We start from the raw sequence: 23,236 nt of genomic DNA on the forward strand, positions 1-23,236 counted from the left end.
AGTCTAGTTGGTGTCCTTCTGCATTAAACTCTTTCTTGCTGACTGCTTGCTGTACTTAGAAGGTCTGGATCTTAAACTGTTGTAGTCTTTCTGAGTCCATTCATCACAGAGTCTTTGCTTCATGTCTGTTCCTAACTCATGGTTTTAATAATTAAGCTGCTGATAGGAGAATCATCTTCTTGTTAAAATATGCCCATAAGCTTTGGAGTTTAAATCTTGGTTCTGCCATTTCCTGGACATGTGATCTTCAGCCATTTACTCAACTTTTTTGTTTCAGCTTTCTTATTTGTAAAATGAGTATAATATAATGCTTTTTCCTATGGTAGTTGTGAGGATTACATGATTTATAATACAGGTATAATAATTAGAATACTGCTTGGCACATGATGTTCGATAATTGTAACCTGTATTAGTAACTGTTTACTGATGATTTATTTCTATCAATAATATACATGTTTTAAATTAAACACTAATCAGTAAAACTCTATTTTGTTCTTAGATTTATTTTTCCCTCTGATAGCTTTCCATTGTATTTTAGACTGTATTGCCCTTTAGTCTTCAGGCCATGTCCTTGTACTGAATAATAGTCTACTGCTGTTAATAATACTATGTGCCAAGCACTGTTCAAAGCCCATTAATATATTAACAATCTCATGTTGTAGGAATTATTATTAATCATGACTGTTACTGTGAACTTTTAAATTAATTGCCTATTCAGTTATGCAGTGTACCTCTTCATTTTAATGGAAATATTAAAGGAGAGAGTAAATAGAAGAGCTGGCTATTCCATTAGAGATTATTTGGTATATCCTTATTGTTGAGAAAAATGAAGTAGTGCTGTGACTGGGCTATCTTTATGTTCTCTGTTACCAAGCAAGTTCTTGGATACATGTTCCTGTTGTTGCTTCCTCTGATTAATGAGATGCTCTGTCCAGGAACCGTCTTGAGGTGTTGAGAGTTTGTCAGAGGGTTCTGTTTTTAGATGTTCAGATAATTGATGCCTTTTTCTCTGTGCCTTACTGATATTTTTATCTTTTGTGGCAGGATATTGCTATTAACAAAGGTTAACGGGGTCACTTTCTCTGTAATAGTCTCAGCTAGAAGTGGTAATGTTAGATTCAACTGAAGGAATTTTTGGATGCCAGAACTTTAAGCATCTTTGACCTAAAGGTTGTAAGTGTTCTACATGTACAGTTTTTGGAATATCATTTTATTTATTTTAATTTACTCTTGGCTGTGCTGGGTCTTTTTGCTGCACGGACTTTTCTCTAGTTGTGGTGAGTGGGGGTTACTCTCTAGTTGTGGTATGGGAGCTTCTCATCGCAGTGGCTTTTGTTGCAGAGTACAGGCTTTAAGGCACGCAGGCTTCAGTAGTTGTGGCTCTCCAGCTTAGTTGCTCCATGACATGTGGGATCTTTCTGGATCAGGGATCGAACCCAGGTCTCCTACATTGGCAGGCAGATTCTTTACCACCGAACCGCCAGGGAAGCCCACATGGACATGTTTGACACATCTTCAAATTCCAAGAGTTTCAGGTGTGTGTTTAGACTATGTAAGATTTTTTTTTTAGGTAAGGGTAAAGGAAATGGTTTGTAAAAAATTAGGTCAGTTCTGTCAGAACTGTGGGTTCATCAGTATAGTTTTGTTTTTTCTTTGAAATAAAGGAAGTGTAAACTATAAGAGTGATATTTAAGCTTCTGTTTTTTCTTTTAGGTGGTATTAAAGATTATCAAACATTACCAGGAAGAAGGACAAGGAACTGAAGTGGTTCAAGGAGTGCTTTTGGGCCTTGTTGTAGAAGATCGACTTGAGATTACCAACTGCTTTCCTTTCCCTCAGCACACTGAAGATGATGCTGACTTTGATGAAGGTAAGGATACTCACACAAATGGTTATTGATCCAGTGTTCACCATAACCTTTGATAATTGTTACCGGGAGCTCATCAGAATAACCTAGTTCTCAGTCTCTTGAAAAATATTCTACAGATTCTCTGAAATGAAGTTATATTATCAAAAACTTGATTGGTTTGGCCTTTAGTTGTTTGGGATTTGTGATTCTGATAATTTGGATAGGAGCTGTGCTGATGTTAACTTTCTCATTGTGAAAGCAGCTTACCAATTACAGTGTGAAGGACAGAAATCGTCGCTATGTCCCACACCCATTTCCTTCTGTAGTTTTTTGACTTACTGTTTAAGAAGAGATGAGTTGTCTACTTCAGAAAGAACATACTCCTTAAGCATTTCAGAATCTTTGTGCTGCAGGTATAATTGCTTTGTTAGCAAAGGCCAATAGTAGTTAAAAAGATCTTACCAAAGGCCAAGGTCAGCATCCTAAAGGATTTTTTAAAAGATCTAGTTGAAAATTAGGTTGTCCGAATTCTCACATTCTGTCAGCACTTATTTGTTGTCTTGATGATGGCCATTCCGACAGGTGTGAGTCAGTCTCTCATTGTGGTTTTGATTTACATTTTCTTAATATTAGTGATGTTGAGCACCTCTTCATATGCTTGTTGGCTGCTTTTATGTCTTCTTTAGAAGGTGAAATGTCTTTTCAAGTCCTTTGCTAATTTCTTAGGGTTTTGTTGAAGGAGTTCTTTATATATTCTGCGTATTTACTCCTTTTTGTGGTATTATCTTTCTTTCACACTTTTGGTGTTTCTTTGTTGCACAGAAGCTTTAATATAATTCAGCTTGTGTATTTTTGCTTTTGTTTGCTATACTTATGGTGTAATCTCCAAGAAATCATCGCGAAGACCAGTATTACGAAGGTTCTTCCGTGTATTTTCTTCTAAGATTTATATGCTAGTGCTGTACTCTTGATTATTGTTGCTTTGTAATATGTTTTGGAATCAAGAAGTGTGAGGTCTCCAACTTTGTTTTTCTTTCTCAACATTATTTTGGCTATTTAGGGTCCTTTGAGATTCCATACAAATTTTAGATAGTTTTTTTTCCCTATTTTTGCAAGAAAAAAAAAATGCCATTGGTATTTTGATAGGGATTGTACTGAATCTGTAGATCACGTCGGGTATTATGGACAGTGTAACAGTATTAAATCTTCCAGTTCATGAATACAAGATGGATGTCTTTTCCTTTGGTTTTGTCTTTCAGCAGTGTTTTGTAATTTCCAGCTTACAAGTGTTTTGCTGCATTGGTTAAGTTTGTTCCTAAGTATATTATTCTTTTTGATGCTATGGTAAATGTTTTTTAAGTTCCTTTCATTCATTTTATTGATCACTTTTAACTTTGATAAAATGTTAGCTCATTTGACTTCATGTCCTCATAGTACATTGAACGTATAGTAACACAAAGTATATTCTTACAGAGGTTGATACCTTGATATTGCAGTTTGGTCTACACATCTTATTTTAATTGAAGTAGTACTTTTAGAAACTAACCAAGGCTGTTTTATTCTAGGCATTTAAGTATTTGAATTCTTTAAAAATGTTTTTAAGTTTTTAAATTTTTTATCTTAAGCCAGCCAGAATCTCCCTGTTTCATTTGAATGGCTGTAATATTCCTATTAAATGTGTGTAAAACACAAGATTATGGTTGAAATTTCTCTTCAGTCTATTCTGGCAGTATTTAGATATCTCTATTCCCATATTCACCACCATATCTGGAGATGCACAATTATAATTCAGTAATAACTATTTTAGATTTGGAAGACCATGGCTTGCTAGCATACTTTCTTTGATTTATAAGTGAGCCTAAGAGTTCATTTGAAGTGACTTACTCAGTTTCCCTGTTAGTGGCACAGTTGGGAGCAGGGTCCATTCCTGAATAGTTCACATTGTCTCATGGTTTTCTCAAGTAGTTAATTTTGTTTTATAAAATCCTCAGTTTATTTGTTAATGAGTTCTTTTTGGCTGCACTGGGTCTTCATTGCTGTGTGTGAGCTTTCTCTAGTTACACAGAGTGGGGGACTCTGGTTGCATGGCACAGGCTGCTCATTGTGGAGGCTTCTCTTGCTGCAGAGCATGGGTTCTAGAGCACAGGCTCTGTAGTTGTGACCCCACGGCATGTGGAATCTTACCAGACCAGGGATCAAACCTGTGTTCCCTGCGTTGGCAGGCGGATTCTTAACCCCTGGACCACTAGGGAAGTCCTAAAATTCTTAATTTGAAATATGAGCAAGAAATAATGTTTAGTGCAATTACGGTAGATGAACCAAGCAAAGATTTGATCATTGGATGCTAACTTCTCTTATGGACTTGGGATAATTGGCCCGTGTGTCTTTTCATTAACATATGCTTTAAGAAGCTCATTTAAAAATAACACTGAAGTAACAACAGACTTCAATTTAGCATTAAATAATAAAAATATTACAGGGCATTGTTTGCTGTGTATTAAATGTGCATTTTCTATAATCATTTACTCTGCATAGTTGAAGGTTTTATCCATTCCATTTTCCAGACGAGGAAAGCTAATTTGGAAACTAGTAGGACTTGCCATTTTTCTTATGTATGTGAAAAATCTAAGACAGTCCCCAGTATTTCTTCTTGAGTTTTAGATTCTCTCACTTAATCTGTTTATTTATCTTAATGGACATTAGTATGCAGTCACCATTAGATTTTTATCAAACTTGATAAAAGCTAATTTTTTCCATTATAGTTCTGCATGTTTATTATTTTAAATAATGCTAAAGGCCTATTGTTTTGCTTACTGCTTTTCTGTTGTTTTATGCTTGCTAAAACTAATATTTGTTCAGGGAAGGATCTTTTGCTCTGCCTTTCACCCTAAGGAAGTAAAACACACCAAACATTTAATAATTTTAGTGATTATGTATTTTGAATCATGTTGTGTGTGTGTTTTTTTTTTTTGGTTTGTTATTGTGCCCAGTGTAAACTAGAGATTCTGTGATCTGTGGGCCTGCTTTTGCATATGAATTTGTTTTTGAACTTTTTATTTTGTATTAGACTATAGCCGATTAACAATGTTGTAATAGTTTCGGGGGACAGTAAAGGGACTCAGCCATACGTATACATGTATCCATTCTCCCCCAAACTCCCCTCCCATCCAGGCTGGAACGCTCCGTTGGAACACTGTCATGCCCATGCACTATGTATTTTCTGTGACTGTGTTCCTGCCACAATGGCTTGGTTGAGTAGTTGTGACAGAGATCATATGGATACCTGGCCTGAAATTTTTTTTTTTACGGTCTGGTTCTTTAAGAAAAACTGACCTTTTCTTTTTTATATATCACTTTTTCTTATTATTTTCCCACTCATAAAGTTAGATAGTTCTTTTCATCATGAATTGATGGCTTTTTGTTTGTTTCTTTTAGATGTTGCCCTTGATGCTGACTCTCTGTCTAGACTGTTTGTGTGCACAATAATGAAAATGCTGGTATTATTGGGTGTTTATTTCACTGGTGCACCTGGAAATATCAGAATGGTAGTTTTTGCTTTAATTTTACTGCATTTTTCCTTTAAAAAAAAAAACCCCCACATACTGAATTACTGATATTTGGGAGAACTGTTTGTAGATAATGGACTTCCCTGATGGCTCAATGGTAAAGAATTTGCCTGCAATGCAGGAGACACAGGAAACGCTGTTTTGATCCCCGCATAGAGACGATCCCCTGGGGGAGGAAGTGGCAACCCACTTCAGTGTTCTTGCCTAAAAAATCCCATGGACAGAGGAGGCTGGCGGGTTACAGTCCGTGGGGTTGCAAAGAATCAGGCACAACTGAGTTGACTGAGCTCACAACACGCATCTGTAGATAGTAGGAAAGGAAGGCTTTTGATTATGGTTGTAGATTTGTGACCAGGTGTTGTGGAAAGACAGTGGTATGAGGCCAGAAAACTCAGGTGGAAGTCTCGGCTTTACAGTTAGGATCTGTGTAACTCTGAATAACTCACTTCTGAACCAGTTTTTATCTAACTGATCAAGCACGTATTAATTGCTCACTTACTGAATACTCGGAACATAGCTGAAGGAGAATTTCCTTATGAGGTTAACATTTTGGTTAGTGCTACAGTGGATTTATGTTCCAGTAAGGTGATTCAGAAAATAAGAAACTGTTGGCATGAAGTTTCACTTTTCTTTTTTTGCATATGTGATAACTCATTGAGTGGTTTAAATCTTGATACACTTTTATGTTACAGAATTTACTTTCTAGAGAGATAATGTGCTCTATTAGAGAATATATGATTTTTTAAAAATTAAGTAGAAAAACTCATACTAAAATTCCCATTAGGGGGCACTATTATCAAGCTTAGGAGAACTAGAGACTAATTTGTTTTCTCAGACACGCAACCCGAGGCTTGCTAAAAGGGAAAAATATTTTCATCTGATAAGATTCAGATACTGTTTTATACAATCAGATTCCTTAAATATGTTATAAAGTGCAGTGAATTAAACACAGATCCAATAACTCACTGTCTTGTTTTTCAGTCAACTAAATCAATATAATATTGCAGGTGATATAAGAGGCTTACTTTGTTCCGAATCAGAGCCAAATCCATAATTTTCATATTTAGAATAGACAATTTTGAAAATTTTGCTCTTATTAAGTCAGTCACAAAGGGTGATCCTTGGCCTTCAAAAAAGTTTCTTAGAGAAATGAAGCATGAAGACTATTGTGCTACTAAAATGGAGTCAGGGGAATGAGCTGATGCCTGAGACTGTACTGACTGTAATTACTGAAGTAATTTCACACAGCGAAGCAATACGCACACACACATAGCTCTTAACCTTTCTGTTTATTTTCAGGTACTTGAAAATTATTTTCTTTTTTATTACTCAAGTTTAGTGTTAGAGCAAGAAACACTACTTAACACTGCCATACGCTATCACTTTATCATTAAGCTTCTGAAAGAAAGGCAGTAGTGTAGCCTTCAACAGACTTTTTAAAGTCTAAAGTATAGATTGGCAAAAATGTAATTAAAATAAAATGTAATCACAGTAATTTTTCATGGCATAGGTTTTATTTTGGTATCACTGGATTCACAGAGAGTGGGTTTGTATAGTTACGTTATTTTCCACACTTTCTACCTTGCTAAGCCGCAGTTTACATTGGAGAAAGTCTCTGCTTAATTACTTGCTTCCTGAAGTCTCACCTTCTCCTTTGCTTGCAGCCCACACGGTGAGGGCAAAATTGCTTTAAACCTAGCCAGTGGTTACTGTTTCAGCTGTGTATTGCTTTTGAGTTCAGGAAAGCACTGAGTCAGAATAGAGAAAGCTTTTCATACTTTCTCAGACCGATGGGGACATTTTGTGAAAAGACATGATGTTTACTTATTATTTTGTATTATCTCCTATCTGTATGAACAGTCAGTGATCACTGTGATATGTTTGACAAATTTAGTTTTTTTAAAAAAATCCATTTCTTTTATTGCTTTATTTTTTCTCCCAAAGAACTTTTCTTGGTAGAAATATTGAAAATTTACGTAGACCGTATTGGAGTGTGTTTTCAAGCTTATTGGAGAAGTAGGAGCAAGTTTACTTTGTGATCTCAAATCATTAAGTGGGGGAGGTATGATAAAAATGTTTCAGATATCTTAGAAAAAATTTCTTTTCAGCTTTTATCCAGCAAATTACATTGAGTGGGTGGTGAAAAAGATACAGATACGAAATCTAGTTACTGCTTTGAAAGATTTTAGGTGGGAGAGACAAGTGTGTAAAGAATTGTGAAATAGAATTGATGTAAGTTTAGAATGAGGAAAGGAAAAAATGATGGCAACACTCAGATATGAGCTACTCATTCCTTTTGGGAGATGACTTTACAGTTACGCGGGAGGTAAAGTTTGAGTTTGCAGATAATTATCAGTTACATTTTAAGTAATTTTTAAGGAAGTTATGTCTTGTGAGTTTGTTTAAGTTATTCACATTTTTGGGCCCTCATAAATAACACAAGCATCTCTATAAATAAAGAACAAACTATTTAATATATATTCAATTTGTCATCTTTATAATTCAGAGCTGATTATGTCCCTTGATAGTATTTTTCAAATTTTGTTGCTGATTTTCTGTCAGGTAGTGAAGTTGTCTTTGACATCTAGGCTCTTCTGATACATAAAAAGATGCCTGATGGTAATTGAGTGCTTTGTTTATAGAGACTCAGGACCCTTGCTTCATTTAGCTCTATTTAAAATATTTAATAGGTTTTTAAATAGGATGCTTGATAAATCTTAAGTATTTAATAAACTATTTCATATATGTTTCATTTTCAATGACATACTGTATAGTCAGGTAACCAGAGAGAATCTGTGCTCTGAATTATGCCACAGTCGCCAGGGTACTGATCCTTGGTGGTTATTCACGGTAGTGTTTTGAAAATGTTACATCCTTCACACTGAATGATTTATTGCTGAATATTCAGGGTAATGAACTTTAGATTATTGCCTTCTTAAATTATTTTAATCACTCATAAAGCTATGGTTTGTGATTTGAAACTAACTTAATAACCTTAACCATATTTTATATGTTTAGTTTTTTGGCTTATTAAGGTGATTAGAATATGAGAAGTAAAATCCAGATATAAAGCCTCAATCCTGATATTTGTATGCCTTTTTCGTCCTTCCAGTTTGGGTGTCTCAAGATTTTAAAATACAAGAGTAGGAGCAAAGTCTGCTTCTTTTTAAAAGCTCGAAAAATATTTTTTGTGTTTACTTCATGTTTTAAAATTTAGGATTTTCCCCTCGCTTTTTAAGTGAATTGAGAAGCTTCTGTGCATGGAAGGATATACTATTGAAAATGTGGTCAAGGTAAAAGATTTTTCTGCTTTAAGAAATTAAAGCGCTTTACACTGTACCCTCCCTTGGTCCCTGAAGCGTAAGTGCTATGGTTTGGAAAGAAGCCAAGTAAAACCTGTTCAAATTTTGTGCAGACTTAAAGTAATACTTTAAGATTTGAAAATTACAGGTGGATACAATACTTAAATAGTATTTAAAATTCCTGTTTCCCAAGTCTAAAAATGTAATCCTTAAATTACTATTCCCAGTGGTTTAAATTTTAATTAAATAAAAATAGCCTCACTTTTGAACCACAGTGACATTAGGTATAGATATTTGAATTTGTTACTAAACTTTAAGATAATAACCATTAAAAATGAACTGTTTGGGCACTAATTAAAATGTCAAAAAGTCAAAGCTAGTGTGTAACAAAAGATCCTTGCTATTTCTGTTTGATTGAAAATTGTCCTAATCATCACAGTTAAAGCTAGCTTTCTATCTTACCCAGGAGAAGTGTTACCTGGCTTCACTCCCCAATTCAACACGCTATCTTACCTGCAAGTTTTATAGATTGATAGATTAATTATAGTTAGGTTTGATGTTTTGGTGCTAATACTGTGTTTTGCAAGTTGCCCTTTTAATATAGAGTGAAGTGTTCTGTTTGTTTTGTACTGTCTCTCTAGGTGAAATTTTCATAGCTCTTGAAACTTTATCTGTTTGAGATTACTCTCCAAGACTTACCTATTATCAGTTTTAGACTGATCTATTCATACCTTTATTCCGTTTCAACATGAGAATTATTTGCTGCCTTTTTTTTTTTAATCAGTAATTTTTACTCAGTACATTTTAGATGCTTTCTAATATTTCTGAAAACAAAGGCAATATTTATTTTGACTTAAGTAACAATATAATGGCCTGAGTTTATAATGCAACCCTGCATCCCCCCTCTTTTCACCCTCTACATATTCACCCTTTGTTTTCTCTCATATTTAACCTGCAGACATTTTAATATACAGACAATCTTTCTTTCCTCTTTGAATGGTGAGAGGATTACAGCTATTTCCATGGTCTTTGCAGAAATGTATCTGTCTTGTTTCTGTTTTGTAGAATTGGATGGGTGAGGACCTCGAGGACATAGTTTTGGGTGGCAGGCTGCTAGTCCCACAAGCAGCACTAGTGGTTTTAAGAGTCCAGCAGCGGGGTCCTAGTGGGGGCTTTGGGCCTGGGGCACATGTCAGTGACCCCAGCAAGCAGGAAAGGCGGCCGCGGCAGTCCCCCCACAAATAGCATTTGTCCTCAGGCTACTGTAGCTTCCAGGTAGCTCTGTTCTCACTTTACCTTCTCCTTTTCTTTTCTTTCTTTATCCCTTTGTTATACATTCATCAAGTCATTGTTTCAGGGGGAACTATGTGCCAGGCATTTCCAGTGGCCATTTCGTGTCTACCCCTGCTAAGGATATTTTCTGAGGTGCTCATTATTTCAAGAACATAGCTGTTTTGAGCAGTGTTTGTGACTTGAAGCGTGGGGAGATTTGTTAGCCTGTTATGTTAGTGAAATCAGAAATTATGAAATCAGAAATTGTGAAATTATGTTAGCACACTTGTTAGTATACTAAGTGAAGATTATGTTGCTGTTCAGCTGCAAATCTCTGGAAAGTTTTTGTGTAGTTGAAGAATGATTTAGGATTATAAATACGTGTCTGTAAATCTGCATATCTATGGATTTGCGATTCAGGGTAATTCCATTATTTTGTAAAATAACGTGGTTCCTCAAGATTTGTAAATTATCATGTTTTTCATTTTTGTATTAGAAATATTTTATATTTATTTTGGATATCCTTGGGTGGGGTTCCCAAATCTAGGTAAAACTTCCTGTTAATAATTTAATCTGTAAACAAATATACTCAGTTTTAAAAGTGTGTGAGCAAGACTTTTGCTAAGGTGAATTATTTCTCCTTAACTTAGAAATTTCTTCTTTCCCTCCTCATACCACTCTTACCACCATTCCTACTTTGAAACACAGATAAAATGAAACATTGCAAAGATTCATTATTAGAAGAGAGTGAAGGGTTATATGAAGAGTGGTGACGTAACACCTTTATGGGTATTAGCCATTTTTTCTGGTGTATGAGTGAGGAATGGGATGGTATTAGACATACTGTGAAATGTTAAAATCACTGTAAGCGTGTCTGGGTTGCTTCCCTGCTCCTTGAGGAGATGTTTGACATGATTAACCGTGAGACTGATGTTTTGCTAGGATCCAGATTTGTGTTTGTTTCTTGTCTCCTCATCCTACAGGCAGCTAGATAAAAAATAAGTTGCAGCCAGTTCCACATGTGTGGAAATGGTGTGTGTACACATTTACCGTTACAGCTCTTGGTTGAGAAGAATTTTTGAATCATTTATATACAGATCTTGCAAACGTACTGAAATTTAGATGGAGTTCTGGTGAAGTTATGGTTTATTACTGATTGTAATCCTGGGCCTCTGGTCTCAGTTTTCACATTTGCAGAGTGGATCACAAGAGGAACTTCTGTGATTGTTGTACACATGGGAAGCTGAAGCCTAGAGAGGCTCAAGTCTAAAATGAGTGGCTAATCCAGAACTAGAAATTCCAACCTGCTCATCTATTATGTTAATTCAGCGTAGTTTAGGAGGGTTTTCCATATTCCCAGTGTTTTGTTGAAATCGTTGTGAGTGAGGGATATAGATACATATAGTTGTGACATGTAAGCGTGATGTATTTACTTAAAGGCGACTTTTTGGTGTTATCATTACTAGCAGCACAGCTGGGTTGTTGAATTTAACACTAGATTCAGAAAGTTTCTTAAGTCTGTGCCTGTATACGAGGTATTAAATCAAAATGAAGGGCAATTCTAACCTTTCAGATCAACAGAAAATTGGTGATAGTTGAATATATACAGTCAGCTCAGGCACTCTTAAGCCTGTTTCAGTGCTAAAAGGACCTAATTGAAAGTATAAATTGATCTGGTTAGGTTAAGGGAGGAAAAATACGTTCTTATTAAATGCTGTCGAATGCAGTTACAAACAATAGGTTGAATAGATGGTTTAATTTAACTTTGGAGATCAGTCTGTGACTGATGACACAGGAAGACTTTCTAGAATACGTTGCTCTGCAGATGACTTAGACAGCACTGATGAAGCCTGTCGTGTGAACTCCTTCCTGGCTGAGTACGCAGTATGCTCAGGTGGCGTGTGGTGCAGTGCTTCCACGCTGCTGTGCCCGCCATCTGCGCGAGCAGAGGGAAAGAGAAGAGTGTGGAAAGGAAGGCGATGTGTTAGTTGTAAGGAATCTGTGTGAACACTGGGTGCCACTCACGAAACGCTGAGCAGTGAGTGGTTTTTCTTTGTACCCAGTGCAGCCAGCTGTCTGTGAACTGGAGGCTTGAAACACATTCAGCTCTCAGCTTCACCTTTTGGATATCGTGGTACCTGTGCTTGAGACCAAGTAGAAAATCCAAAGACAGTAACCATGATCTTGCCACCCTGTTATTATTTTTCTCAGTTTTTTTTTGGGGGGGGGGATAGAATCTTTATGCTGCTTTAGTGTTTGACACCGTTGTTGAGATAGATGTAATAATGCTAACATTTTTACTTTGCCTAAATGGAATCTTTTTGGAAAGAAATTATACTATAAAACAAGTTTCCTGAGAAACATTTAAATACTTTTTAAAAAGGTCAGTAAGACCTATAAATGGGAAAATTGCTTCAAAATCTTACAAGTTGTAACCATGTGAATGATGGAGAAGTTGTGTATGGGTAAAAGGAATTGACTGGCAGAATCTAACCTCTATAGCTTTGTCAGTAGGTAAATCTCTTGTTTGAATCTGAGGCTTATAACTTGTAAAGCTTTTCTTTGTGTATGCATATGGTTACCTTTTTGATATAAACATAGGAGCCCTTATAAAACTGTGTTAATCGTGAGTCATCTGGTACCTCCTTAGGAATGAACGTAACCTTATAGAGATGACTAATAATACAAAGCCACTGTGCTTTCTGTGACTTTTACCAGCCATGCCTCTAGTTCTGAAACATTTAAAACGAGACCTGCTCCCTCTTTTAAAAATTTTTTTTGGACAAAGAGCTGTCTTATCAGAAAACTTCAGTAACTTAAGCAGATCCATAACTGGAGGGAATTAATAACAGAAAGTTTTTGTTGACACCAGGAAGTGGATTAAATAGTGCAATTGTGGTAATGAGTACCATATATGATAAGCATGAGCCACCTGGGTTTTATTAGGCTGCTTGATACTTTGATCACAATATTATTTCAAGGCTTGTCTATTTAAATTGCTAAGGGTTCTTGTCATCTTTGTGATTTAGACCATAATTTCTTTCACTGCAGAGAGATTTTTGAAAAGAAAGGCCCTGGCCAAGCTGAAATTCTGGGGAGGTGCAAGTTCAACAGCTCAGCAATCCTTAGAACGAGAAAAGCTTTTAAACAAAATTAAAAGCTTGAAAGTACAGCAGTTGAGTATCAAGTTCATCTGACTTTGCTTCTCTTTAGATTTTTGCTTGGATCATAATTACACTTTTGTTTATCATATAGTAATGGGGCACTATAATGCTGTTTGGCATAATTCAATTAATTATTGTTTGATATAAATATATGCATTTAAAATATATATTTCATGTTTTGAGAATGTGGTGCTGCTATTGGTTTCCCTTCAGCTGGTATTAAGTGGTTTTGATGAGCATCTTTGAGAATTTATGGAAAGTTTTTTAACTACTTCACCCATGATGAATAAATTATACTAATCACAGAATCTGATAAATTGCCTTGCTTTTTGTCTTTGAACTTGAAATGTTAAACTTTAGTTAGCCTGTTGATATAGATGAATAAAATTTTTAGTCATTAAAAGCAACAGATATTTCTTCTACTAATTTTAGAAATAGTCTTTCACAAGTACCTAATAGTATCTTTGTTAAGTATGGTAGTTAAGCAAATGTTTTGGCCTAGGGACATATATATTCATTTTGATTAGTAAAGAGAGGACAGGGAAGTTTTAATAGTTTAAGGTATTATTGTCCTTAGCATATAAAAAGTGCTGTTTTGAAAATTTACATGTAAATTGCTTTGTACATTTATTGATGTGCTCGTTAATTTTCACTGTCTTGAGTACTCTTACAGCTGTTGTTAGCTTGGCTTGAAGTTTCCATGTCCCAGTGTAACTTTTAAGCCTGGTTAAGGGCACTTAAGAATTATAATGGTCTTCTTTTAATACACCTGATTTGCCCTTGGTATTGAAAGAAGCATGTGGAAGTGTTAATCAATCAACAGCCTTTTTGTTTTCCATGATAAGACAACGGAAAAACTATTAAAAATAGGAAAATATTTGATCATTGGAAAAATTGCTGACCAAGAGCTTTATAACATTTTTATTTTAGAAAGTAGGGTAGTGCTTTTAAGTTTTAGAGGTTTGTGACTCATTGGTTGAGGAAAGGTGAACTCATAAAATGCAGAGGCGTAGATTTAGGAACAAGCAGGTGACACAGGCAGAGAAAAATGAGTCCTGTCACTTAGAACAAAGACTTAGTTTGGGGGAATGGTCTGAAATAATAATAGAGTCAGATTATGGAAGACCGAATGCTTGAAAAAAAGAGGCTTAAACTTGAAGCAGTTGTGTGTCATTCTAGGTTCCCCAGCAGAGGTATGAAGGTATAAAATCTATCTGTCTGTCTTGGTCTAGAAGCAGGAAAAACAGAATGGATAATGGAGGTTTGAATGAAATGTGGGCAGTAGCAATAAGGTGAAAGGGTGATACTAGAGAGTTAGAAGAAACGTCAAAAGGTTGAGTTCAGGTTTATACACACATTTTGAGGGCTTGACCTCATGGATCAAACAGCTTTAGTATCTGACGTATTCTAGAAGAGTTAAATCCTGTTTGTCATCCCTTTTCCTCTTGCATAATTTGTGAAAAGCACCTGTTCTGAGATACTGGTGCGTATGACAGAGCAGGTGGGTAAGGTAAATGTGAGCTGTTGATAACCAGCAGGGCACATACAGGCTTTACTAAAATATTAAATATTTTTCAATTCAGGGAGCTTTGGGGGGCATTTTGAAAAGTACATGTGGAAAAAAAAAAAAAGAAAAGTACATGTGTTGTTTGGAAGAGTCAGTGTGATGTAGCTGTGGATTGATATTTTTAGGGCTGTCTTAAGGAGGGAGGATTAAAGTTCCAAAGGACAGAACTAAGATCTACTAAAAATAGAAATAAAGAGTAAAGAAGATTTACTTCACTATTCTGATAGAACTGTCCATTCATGGGATGGAATTCTTTAGACAGTCATGTCTTGTCTTGAGAATAGTTTTTACAAGTTGGTAGATTCATTCATTCATTCATTCAAAAGATGTTTACTGAGTCCAGCTATTTCAGGAACTTTGCCAGATATTGAGAGACAACCTAGTGAACACCTAGAGGAGAGAAACATAAGATAGTTAACCAGGTGAAATAATTATAAATTGTGTTAAGTAGTGTGGAAGAAATAAACATACTTTAGCAGGTGGTAACCCACCTTAAATGGGTCCCTTCAGAGTCCCTGGTACTGAGGTGTATTCAGCTGTTTGAGAGCCAGGAGTAGAAGAAAGCCAAGTGCAAAGGCCATCTCTAAGGTGGGAATGAGCCTGCCGTTGTTTAGCAACTCTCGGAAAGCTTGGCTATCTGAATAAATCCTGCTCAGTGAGAAACAAGGGGCTGTGTCATTTAGAGCCTTGTAGGAGTTGGGGTTTTGTTCCGTAAGTAGCAAGAAGTGACTGAACTGAAGAGTCTTAAGTTAAAGTGGTTGACTTAATGACTGTCATGTTCTTTATAATACTGTGACTTAATCTCAGATTTTTCTTTCTTTTCTTTTTTTTCCCCAGATTTTTCTTCTTGGTGGTGTATTTGAAATATTTATGAAACTTAGCTTGGTGATTGAATGCATTAGTGATAGTGTTTATTCCAATAAAGTTTATCTGTGGCTTCTGGATAACTTTTTTTTTTAAAAACTTTTTGTTTTGTACAGGAGTATAGCCAATTAACAATGTTGTGATAGTCACAGGTGAACAGGGAAGGGGCTCAGCCATACATACATGTATCTGTTCTCCGTCAAACTCCTCTCCTATCCAGGCTGCCACGTAACGCTGAGCAGAGTTCCATATGCTATACACTAGGTCCTTGTTGGTTATCCATTTTAAATATAGCAGTGTGGACATGTCCATCCGCAACTCCTTAACTGTCCCTTCCCCCCAGCCCCCCATACCCCTGGCAGCCATAAGTTTGTTCCTAGATAACTTTTATAAACAAGTTTTTCTGGAGTTTTTATTTATTTTTTTTTATTACATGTTTTATTTTGGAATAACATTGGGTGTACTGAAAACTTGCAGAGATAGTTTAGAGAGTTTTCTATAGTCCTCAGCCAGGCTTCCTCTCATGTTATCATCTTAACATTCCTGTGGTACATAAGTCTAAGAAACCAACATTGGTACATTACTATTAACTAAACTTCTGACTTTATCCAGATTTTACCAGTTTTTCCATTAATGTCCTTGGCTTTTCTGGGATGCAGTCCAGGATTCCACATTACTCTTAGTCATCGTGTCTCCCATAATCCTCTCTGGTCTTGCCATTCCTCAGTCTTTCCTTGTTTTCCTTCATCTGGGTAGTTTTAAGGAGTACCAATTAAGTGTTTTGTAAAATGTCCCTCAGTTTAGGTCTGTCAGATATTTTTTCATGATTAGAGTTTTGAGGAGAAAACCCACAACGGTGAGTGCTCTTTTTACTACGTCCTGTTGGATGGTAGAATGTTATCCACAGGACGTCACTGGTGATGTTAACTTTGGTCACTTGGGTAAGGTGGTATCTGATATCCTTTTTGAATTATCACTCTATCTTGGAAATCTCTGTAATTTACAGAAACATTAGAACATTGATGTTTCAGTTGAAAAAGAGTTTCTCTCTTGGAAGAAACAACTCAAATAACTTTGCAACTTTACTGTCTGCTCCTAATAGTTTAATATCTAAACAACATGGGCAGAGTTGTATATTATGTGCTGTAACTTTTCACATAAGTTAGATGAGCTTTTCTTTTTTACTTTTACGCTATGCCATCTCAGACATACTGTTGAGTATCTAAATTCATTCCGGCTGATTCAGATTCGTCTCTTACAGAATATGAATTGGATGTTGGAGAACATTCATTATAGCCCACCAGAACTTCAATATCAGGAATATTTGATGCAGGAATTAACATTTCCCATGTGTGGTCCTACACAGTATTATTGGCAATAGTTTGTATACACTGCAAAATACCTTGTGTACAAAGGACCTCTTTAAACTTTCACATTTGGTCTCAACACAACTTTGACCACCAGCATAGTGTATACTACCACTGTGAGAGCTTCACATGGACATAGAATTGGTGAAATTAAGAGATGAAGAAAAAAATGCCTGAAATAATTGAAAACCAGCCTTAAGTTGCATGTTTTTTTCTTTGGGATATTTGAAACATTTCAGATATTAAACATCCCAGTTAAGAAAATAAGAAAGAATGTACGGCTGTCCCTTGGTACCCAAGGAGGATTGGTGCTAGGGTCCCTGCAGTCAGTGAAGACCAGAATCCACAGATGCTCATGTTCCTTATCTTTTATATTCTTATTTTGAAACTTGCTGGAAGTTTTGTTTTCCCTTCCTTGAATGCTGTCAATCTGCAGTTGATCATATGTGAAACATGGGAGATTTGGAAGTTTGGTTATATTGAAGTTTCAGGGACATCCCTTTGATTTCCCCATTCTGCAGTCCTTAAACTTCTATTTCATTGTTGACTCCAAGTATCTTTTCATATATGTTGACTAACCTTATTATGGCTCTTTGTATGGGGAAAAAAGCAATTGTACATCAAGATTTTGCTATTATTAGTAAAATAGGTATTTTTCCTAGCTATTAGTAAGAACATAGCAAGAAGAAATTTTCGTTTTTCTCTTCTTAACTGGGAAAGATCACTAAAAAGTAAAAGTCTTGAAAACTAGCCATGGGGAGGCAGTAATCTTTGAGTATTGTCATTATCATCGTCATTGTCATTATTGTTGTATTGGTGATGATAACATTACAACCTCAGTCGTAATGGTTAACATTTATTGAGCACTTACTGTGTTGAGCACTTGGCATGCATTAGATATAATCCCCATGGCTACTTTATGAAGTTAAGTTCTGTACTATTCCCAGGTGGTACTTGGTTATGTACAATTGGTTGTATAGGAAGTGATTTCAGAAGAGGAAGTCACTTAAGCACTAGGTTGGAACTAGTGGAATTTGAGCTAAATCTTAAGGATACGTGGTTCCTGCTTTTCTCTCTTATGACATTACCCTCAGTTCCTGCCGCCCCCCGCACCCCCCCCATGACAGCTGTACTGAACCACTTGTTTTCTTCCCAAACCAAAATCTGCCTTGTTCCTGGATAGTGGATTATTCTGTTCTCTTAATTTGAAATAATTTTAGATTTATAGAAATTGCAAAGAGTTCCTGTATAACCTTCACCTAGTTTCCCTTATTATTAACACCTTTTATAACCACAGTGCCTTTGTCAAACTAAGAATTGGCACAACGCCGTTAAGTAAACTACAGGTTTCATCTGTATTTCTCTAGTTTTCCGACTTACCTTCTTTTTCTGTTCAGAGGGCAGTTCAGGATGCCTGTTGCAGTTAGCTGTCACGTTTCTTTAGTCTCCCACAATCTAGCTTTTCCTTGTTTTTCCTGACTGGCATTTTGGAAGTACTGTCAGGTCTTTTGTCCACTGTCTATTAGTTTGGTTTGTGTGTTGCTTTCTCATGATTAGATTGAGGTTATGGAATTTGGGGGAGAATACAGGAGATATGCCTCTCTATAATCACATCATATTGGGAAGGACATCATCTCAACATGTCTTAGTACTGATGATACTAACCTTGGCCACTCAGTTTAGGGGATGATGGCCAGGTTTCTCCACTGAACAGTTACTGTCTGTCCCTAGAAGTAAATCACTGCTTAAGAGGAGAGTTAAGTTGCACCTCCTGGTGGGAAAAGTAGCAAAGAATTTTTAGAGATAAATGAAAACGCTTCGGTAACTAGTAAATATTATGAGGACTGTCAGATTTAATCTTAATTACCTTTTTCTCTTATTCACTTTTATTGGACTGGATGTTTATTGAGCTCAGGAGCTAAGATGTATTGTTTCCTTTATATGTAGAACAGTGACATAGGGTAAATGCACAATAAAATGTTTGTTGAATGGCCAGAACCAAAAAAGGGAGATTGTAAATTACACACAAAGCTAAATTAGTTTAAGTTGATCCTTTAGGTAGTGGAATAGTATTAACAGTGTTTGAATAATGTAACAAAAATTTTTAGTGTTTTAGTTTCCTTAGTTTTAATTTTGTTTGTGATTAAAGAATATATTATTCCCTGATTTGAACATATTTAGAAAAAGTATTTTTTCTTCTTAGTTTTGAAGGACAACTGATTAGAATAAGAAATTTAACAAAATAAATTTAGACCAGAAGTCTTATTATATGATTAAAGGTAGCTGGTTGAATGTTTTGAGCATACTCTGTATTTAGAAGGGTGGATTTAACTTGGGAAAGCATGTAATTTCTAAGTAAATTAGCAGTGATAGAAAAATCCCATCGCATTTCTCAAAAAAGGTGTTTAAAAGTACCAGTGTTATGTTTAACCTGACTTTTCCTAACTTTTACCTTATAAATGGACTCTCTGAACTCCAAGCATGCTAAATTTAACTTCCATATTGGATTCCAGTTTTACTTATGGATGCTCTGGCTTCCTTTCAGACTATATAAATCTTTTTTTTTTTTTTTTTTTTAAGAATGTTGGTTGATTCACTAAAAACAGGAACAATACTTGCTTTTGGTCATTGATGTTTTTGCTAAATAGTGACTAAAAAGTGAAGAGGAGTTTTCTTTAAGAAGTTGAAGGCTTAAGGAAATTGATAGTTGGTTTTAGTCTTTTGTTTCAGCTGCTGTTGCCATGCTCCTATTCAGGATGAGTTTTGTTACCTTCTGGGGCTTCCCAGGTGGCTCAGATGGTAGTGTCTGCCCGCAATGTGGGAGACCCAGGTTCGATCCCTGGCTAGGGAAGATCCCCTGGAGAAGGAAATGGCAACCCACGCCAGTACTCTTGCCTGGAAAATTATATGGACGGAGGAGCCTGGTAGGCTACAGTCCATGGGGTCGCAAAGGGTTGGACACGACTGAGCGACTTCACTCTACCACTCTAGACAGTTAAGCGGTCTTGCACCAATGCCAGATAATCATTGTCTACTTGAGACTGTTAAAATGCTGTCTTCTCTTTAATTATTTTCATTAAAAAAACAAACTACATTGTCATTTGCCATTGATCTTACTGGCCCTTGCTCTTAGAAGAAAATAATGATAGCACATATGTGCTCATTTAAATTAACCATTTTGGTGAAATATAAGGGAAAAGTTTGTTGAACTTAGAGGAGTCAAATGTCAAGTGTTTTACTGATGACAAAAATTGCTGGGAAGTAAAATTATGAAATGGATGGAAATATAAACAAATGTTACCAAATCAATTTTATTTTATTTATTTTTTTACCAAATCAATTTTAATTAGTAAAATGGAATGTATAGCTCAGTGACTTTAGACATACTCACCCAAATAAATGTATGTGTATCTGTGTGTAAAATATGTGTAAATTCTTAACAGCCCCACTGCTGTCCTTTGCTAAGATGAGCCACAGATATTAACAGTGTCTTGCATCTCTTGGTAGAAAAAAATCATAATGAAACTTAGGGATTGGCAACATTAAAGAATTGGAGTTCACATGAGAGATTAGAATTTATCAAAATGAGGGAGGAGGATGATTGTGGGAAGAGGTTTTGAAATAGAGGCTGTTGCATGACCAATGTACTGATAGATGGATGTGGAGTGTGGAAAAAAATTAGTCCTTCAGCTTTAGTTTCCGCCTCTGTAAAATAGAGACAATTGATACCTACAACATAGGATATATTAGTTTTGATCATTTTGTTGAAGAGTTTGACCTTTGTACCACTGACGGTGGGCAACTGGATAAACTTTTTGTATTTTAACAATGTTCAGATCTGGTTTAAGAAAAAACATTAAACTGCAAGAAGACCAGTTTGAGCATTGGTGGTGGGAATGACCAAAGGGATAGAGATGAGAAATTTGATGTCTTCTGAGTAAAGGGGTAATTTGCATTAGTGAGTGACAGCTAAGTCTAGACTTGCAGACTAGACTTACATGATGATCTAGAAAATTGCACCTTAAACTCAATTTTGAATTAAATGTGTAGGAAATGTACAGGTTTACTTTTTTAAATAATCAACCATGTCAGATTTATTTTATATCATATCGCTCAACATGTTAAAGCTATGGTAAAAATAACTGCTCTTAGAATTATTTTGCATGTGAAACCATAGATACCTAATAGCCATGATCATACCTCTCTAGTATGGTGGTTCAGGGATAGGATGTTGCTACAGTCGAATGTGATCTGCTCTTGACTGTGATGATACCATCTACCTTTAGGGTTGTTCTGGGGATTAAGTAAGAATGCATGTAAAACATTAAGACAGTACCTGATTCATAGTAAATACTTAATGAGTGGTAGATACTGTATTTTTCACAAAAGCATAATTCTGGGTACATTTGGGGTACAGTTTTTAGTTCATTATAGCTTGGAAGCATATGAAATATGTAGAGTCTATCTTCTGTGGTAGCATAATTTAACTTAATCAGTTGTGATTATGTTTATTGCATTTCAGGATCAAGCCTTGTTGAGAGGTCTAATTTGCATTGTATAATTCAGACTAATCAGGGCAAGTTGAAATTTAGGAGATTTTTAAACAGTGTGATATTTAATAGGAACAAATAAAGATTTAGGCCCTGAGGGAAGAAACATAAACCATTAATACTAATTCAGTGTGAGGAGGATAGGCTCAGAAAGAGGTTCCTAATAAAGGGGGTAAAAAACTGTTTGTAACCTAATGCAGAAGGAGCCCCACCTCTTTAAGTGGTGCTGTAAGGAACTGAGTGACTTGTGTATAGACAGTGGAGGGCTGTGGTCATTCTGCGTACCTGCCTGGGCTGTGTGCTTAGTCATGTCCGACCTTGTGACCCCATGGACTGTAGCCTGCCAGGCTCCTCTCTCTGTGGAATTTCCAGGCAAGAATACTGGAGTAGATTGCCATTTCCTTCTCCAGGGGATCTTCCCAGCCCCAGGGATCCAACCCATGTCTCTTGCGTCTCCTGCATTAGCAGGTGGATTCTTTACCACTGCGTCAGCTAGGAACCATCCTAATTCCAGTTTAATTCATAGAGCTCACTGGTAGAGTGAAACCCCATATTGTTCCCAGTCTGTAGCAAGGTATTTATTGGTAGTAGAACAAAGGAGGAAAGTGAGCATATTTGCCAGCCTTTGGGTTGGTGAAGGCAGCAATAGAGCTTCAGTATCCAGATGTCTTCAGTATTCAGAATCCACCAGAGCTTCCCTGGTGACTCAGTCAGTAAAGAGTCTGCCTGCAATGTGGGAGACCCGGGTTCAATTCCTGGGTCAGAAAAATCCCCTGGAGAAGGAAATGGCAACTCACTCCAATATTCTTGCCTGGAGAATTCCATGGACAAAGGAGCCTGGTGAGCTACAGGCCATGAGGTCACTAAAAGTGGGACATGACTGAGTGACTAACATACACATCCAGATGTATATAAATAGGCATGCATTTTTTTAATGCTTTTCTAAAATCTTAAAATTCTATCCTTTTTTATTCTTTCTTATAAAAAAGTTTTCATCCAGGTGAAGTATTTCCCTAGGGGTGATCTGGAACTCCTTGGAAAAGCCATAGTGAGACTACTGTGTCTGTGCCCTTATTGTAATACAGGCAGGCTTGGTGTCCTAGCCTTTTTTGTTTGACTGCATATGCTGCCTTAACTGTTTCTGTTTTATTTCATTTGCTTTGTTTTCTTTAAAAAGGTTTTTTGTGTGTGTGTGTGTGTTTCATTCTGTTTTTGGAGCAAGGGTGTTCTGCCTCACATATTTTATAGTCAGATTTATACTTCATTAATTTTACTCTTAAATTATATAGATTTTTTTTTTCAAGAAGACTAAGCAAGATACAAGGATTAAACATGATATGTAGTAGAAATTTGATATCATGCCAGTTATCACCCCAGCCCTCTTCATTGTAAGTATTCTGAAACCCTCGTCATTGAACCCTGTATTTCAGGCAGAAATAATAAATTATTTCAGAAACAATTTGTATAGTGCTTTGGGATCTCCTTGATGTAGTCATGAAATATGCTGATCTGTTATCAAGTCTTAATTATTACTTATTATATCAAGTCTTTATTATTATTATTCATGACTATTGCTTATTGGGCTTCCCTGATAGCTCAGTTGGTAAAGAATCCGTCTGCAGTGCAGGAAACCCTGGTTGACTCCTGGGTTGGAAAGATCCGCTGGAGAAGGAATAGGATACCCACACCAGTATTCTTAGGCTTGCCTTGTGGCTCAGCTGGTAAAGAATCCGCC

The 23,236-nt window shown here is 36.2% G+C and overlaps 1 protein-coding gene across 1 annotated transcript in view; it reads left to right on the forward strand.

Moving 5' to 3' along the window:
- Positions 1-23,236, forward strand: part of EIF3H (eukaryotic translation initiation factor 3 subunit H) — a 95,079-nt gene that overhangs the window by 29,931 nt on the left and 41,912 nt on the right. The window contains exon 2 of the mRNA XM_043879323.1: positions 1,714-1,870. Within this exon, the coding sequence (XP_043735258.1) occupies positions 1,714-1,870 (157 nt within the window). The remainder of the gene's footprint in view (positions 1-1,713; positions 1,871-23,236) is intronic.

The sequence above is a fragment of the Cervus elaphus genome, chromosome 21 (genome assembly GCF_910594005.1).
Source record: "Cervus elaphus chromosome 21, mCerEla1.1, whole genome shotgun sequence".
Taxonomy (NCBI): domain Eukaryota; kingdom Metazoa; phylum Chordata; class Mammalia; order Artiodactyla; family Cervidae; genus Cervus; species Cervus elaphus.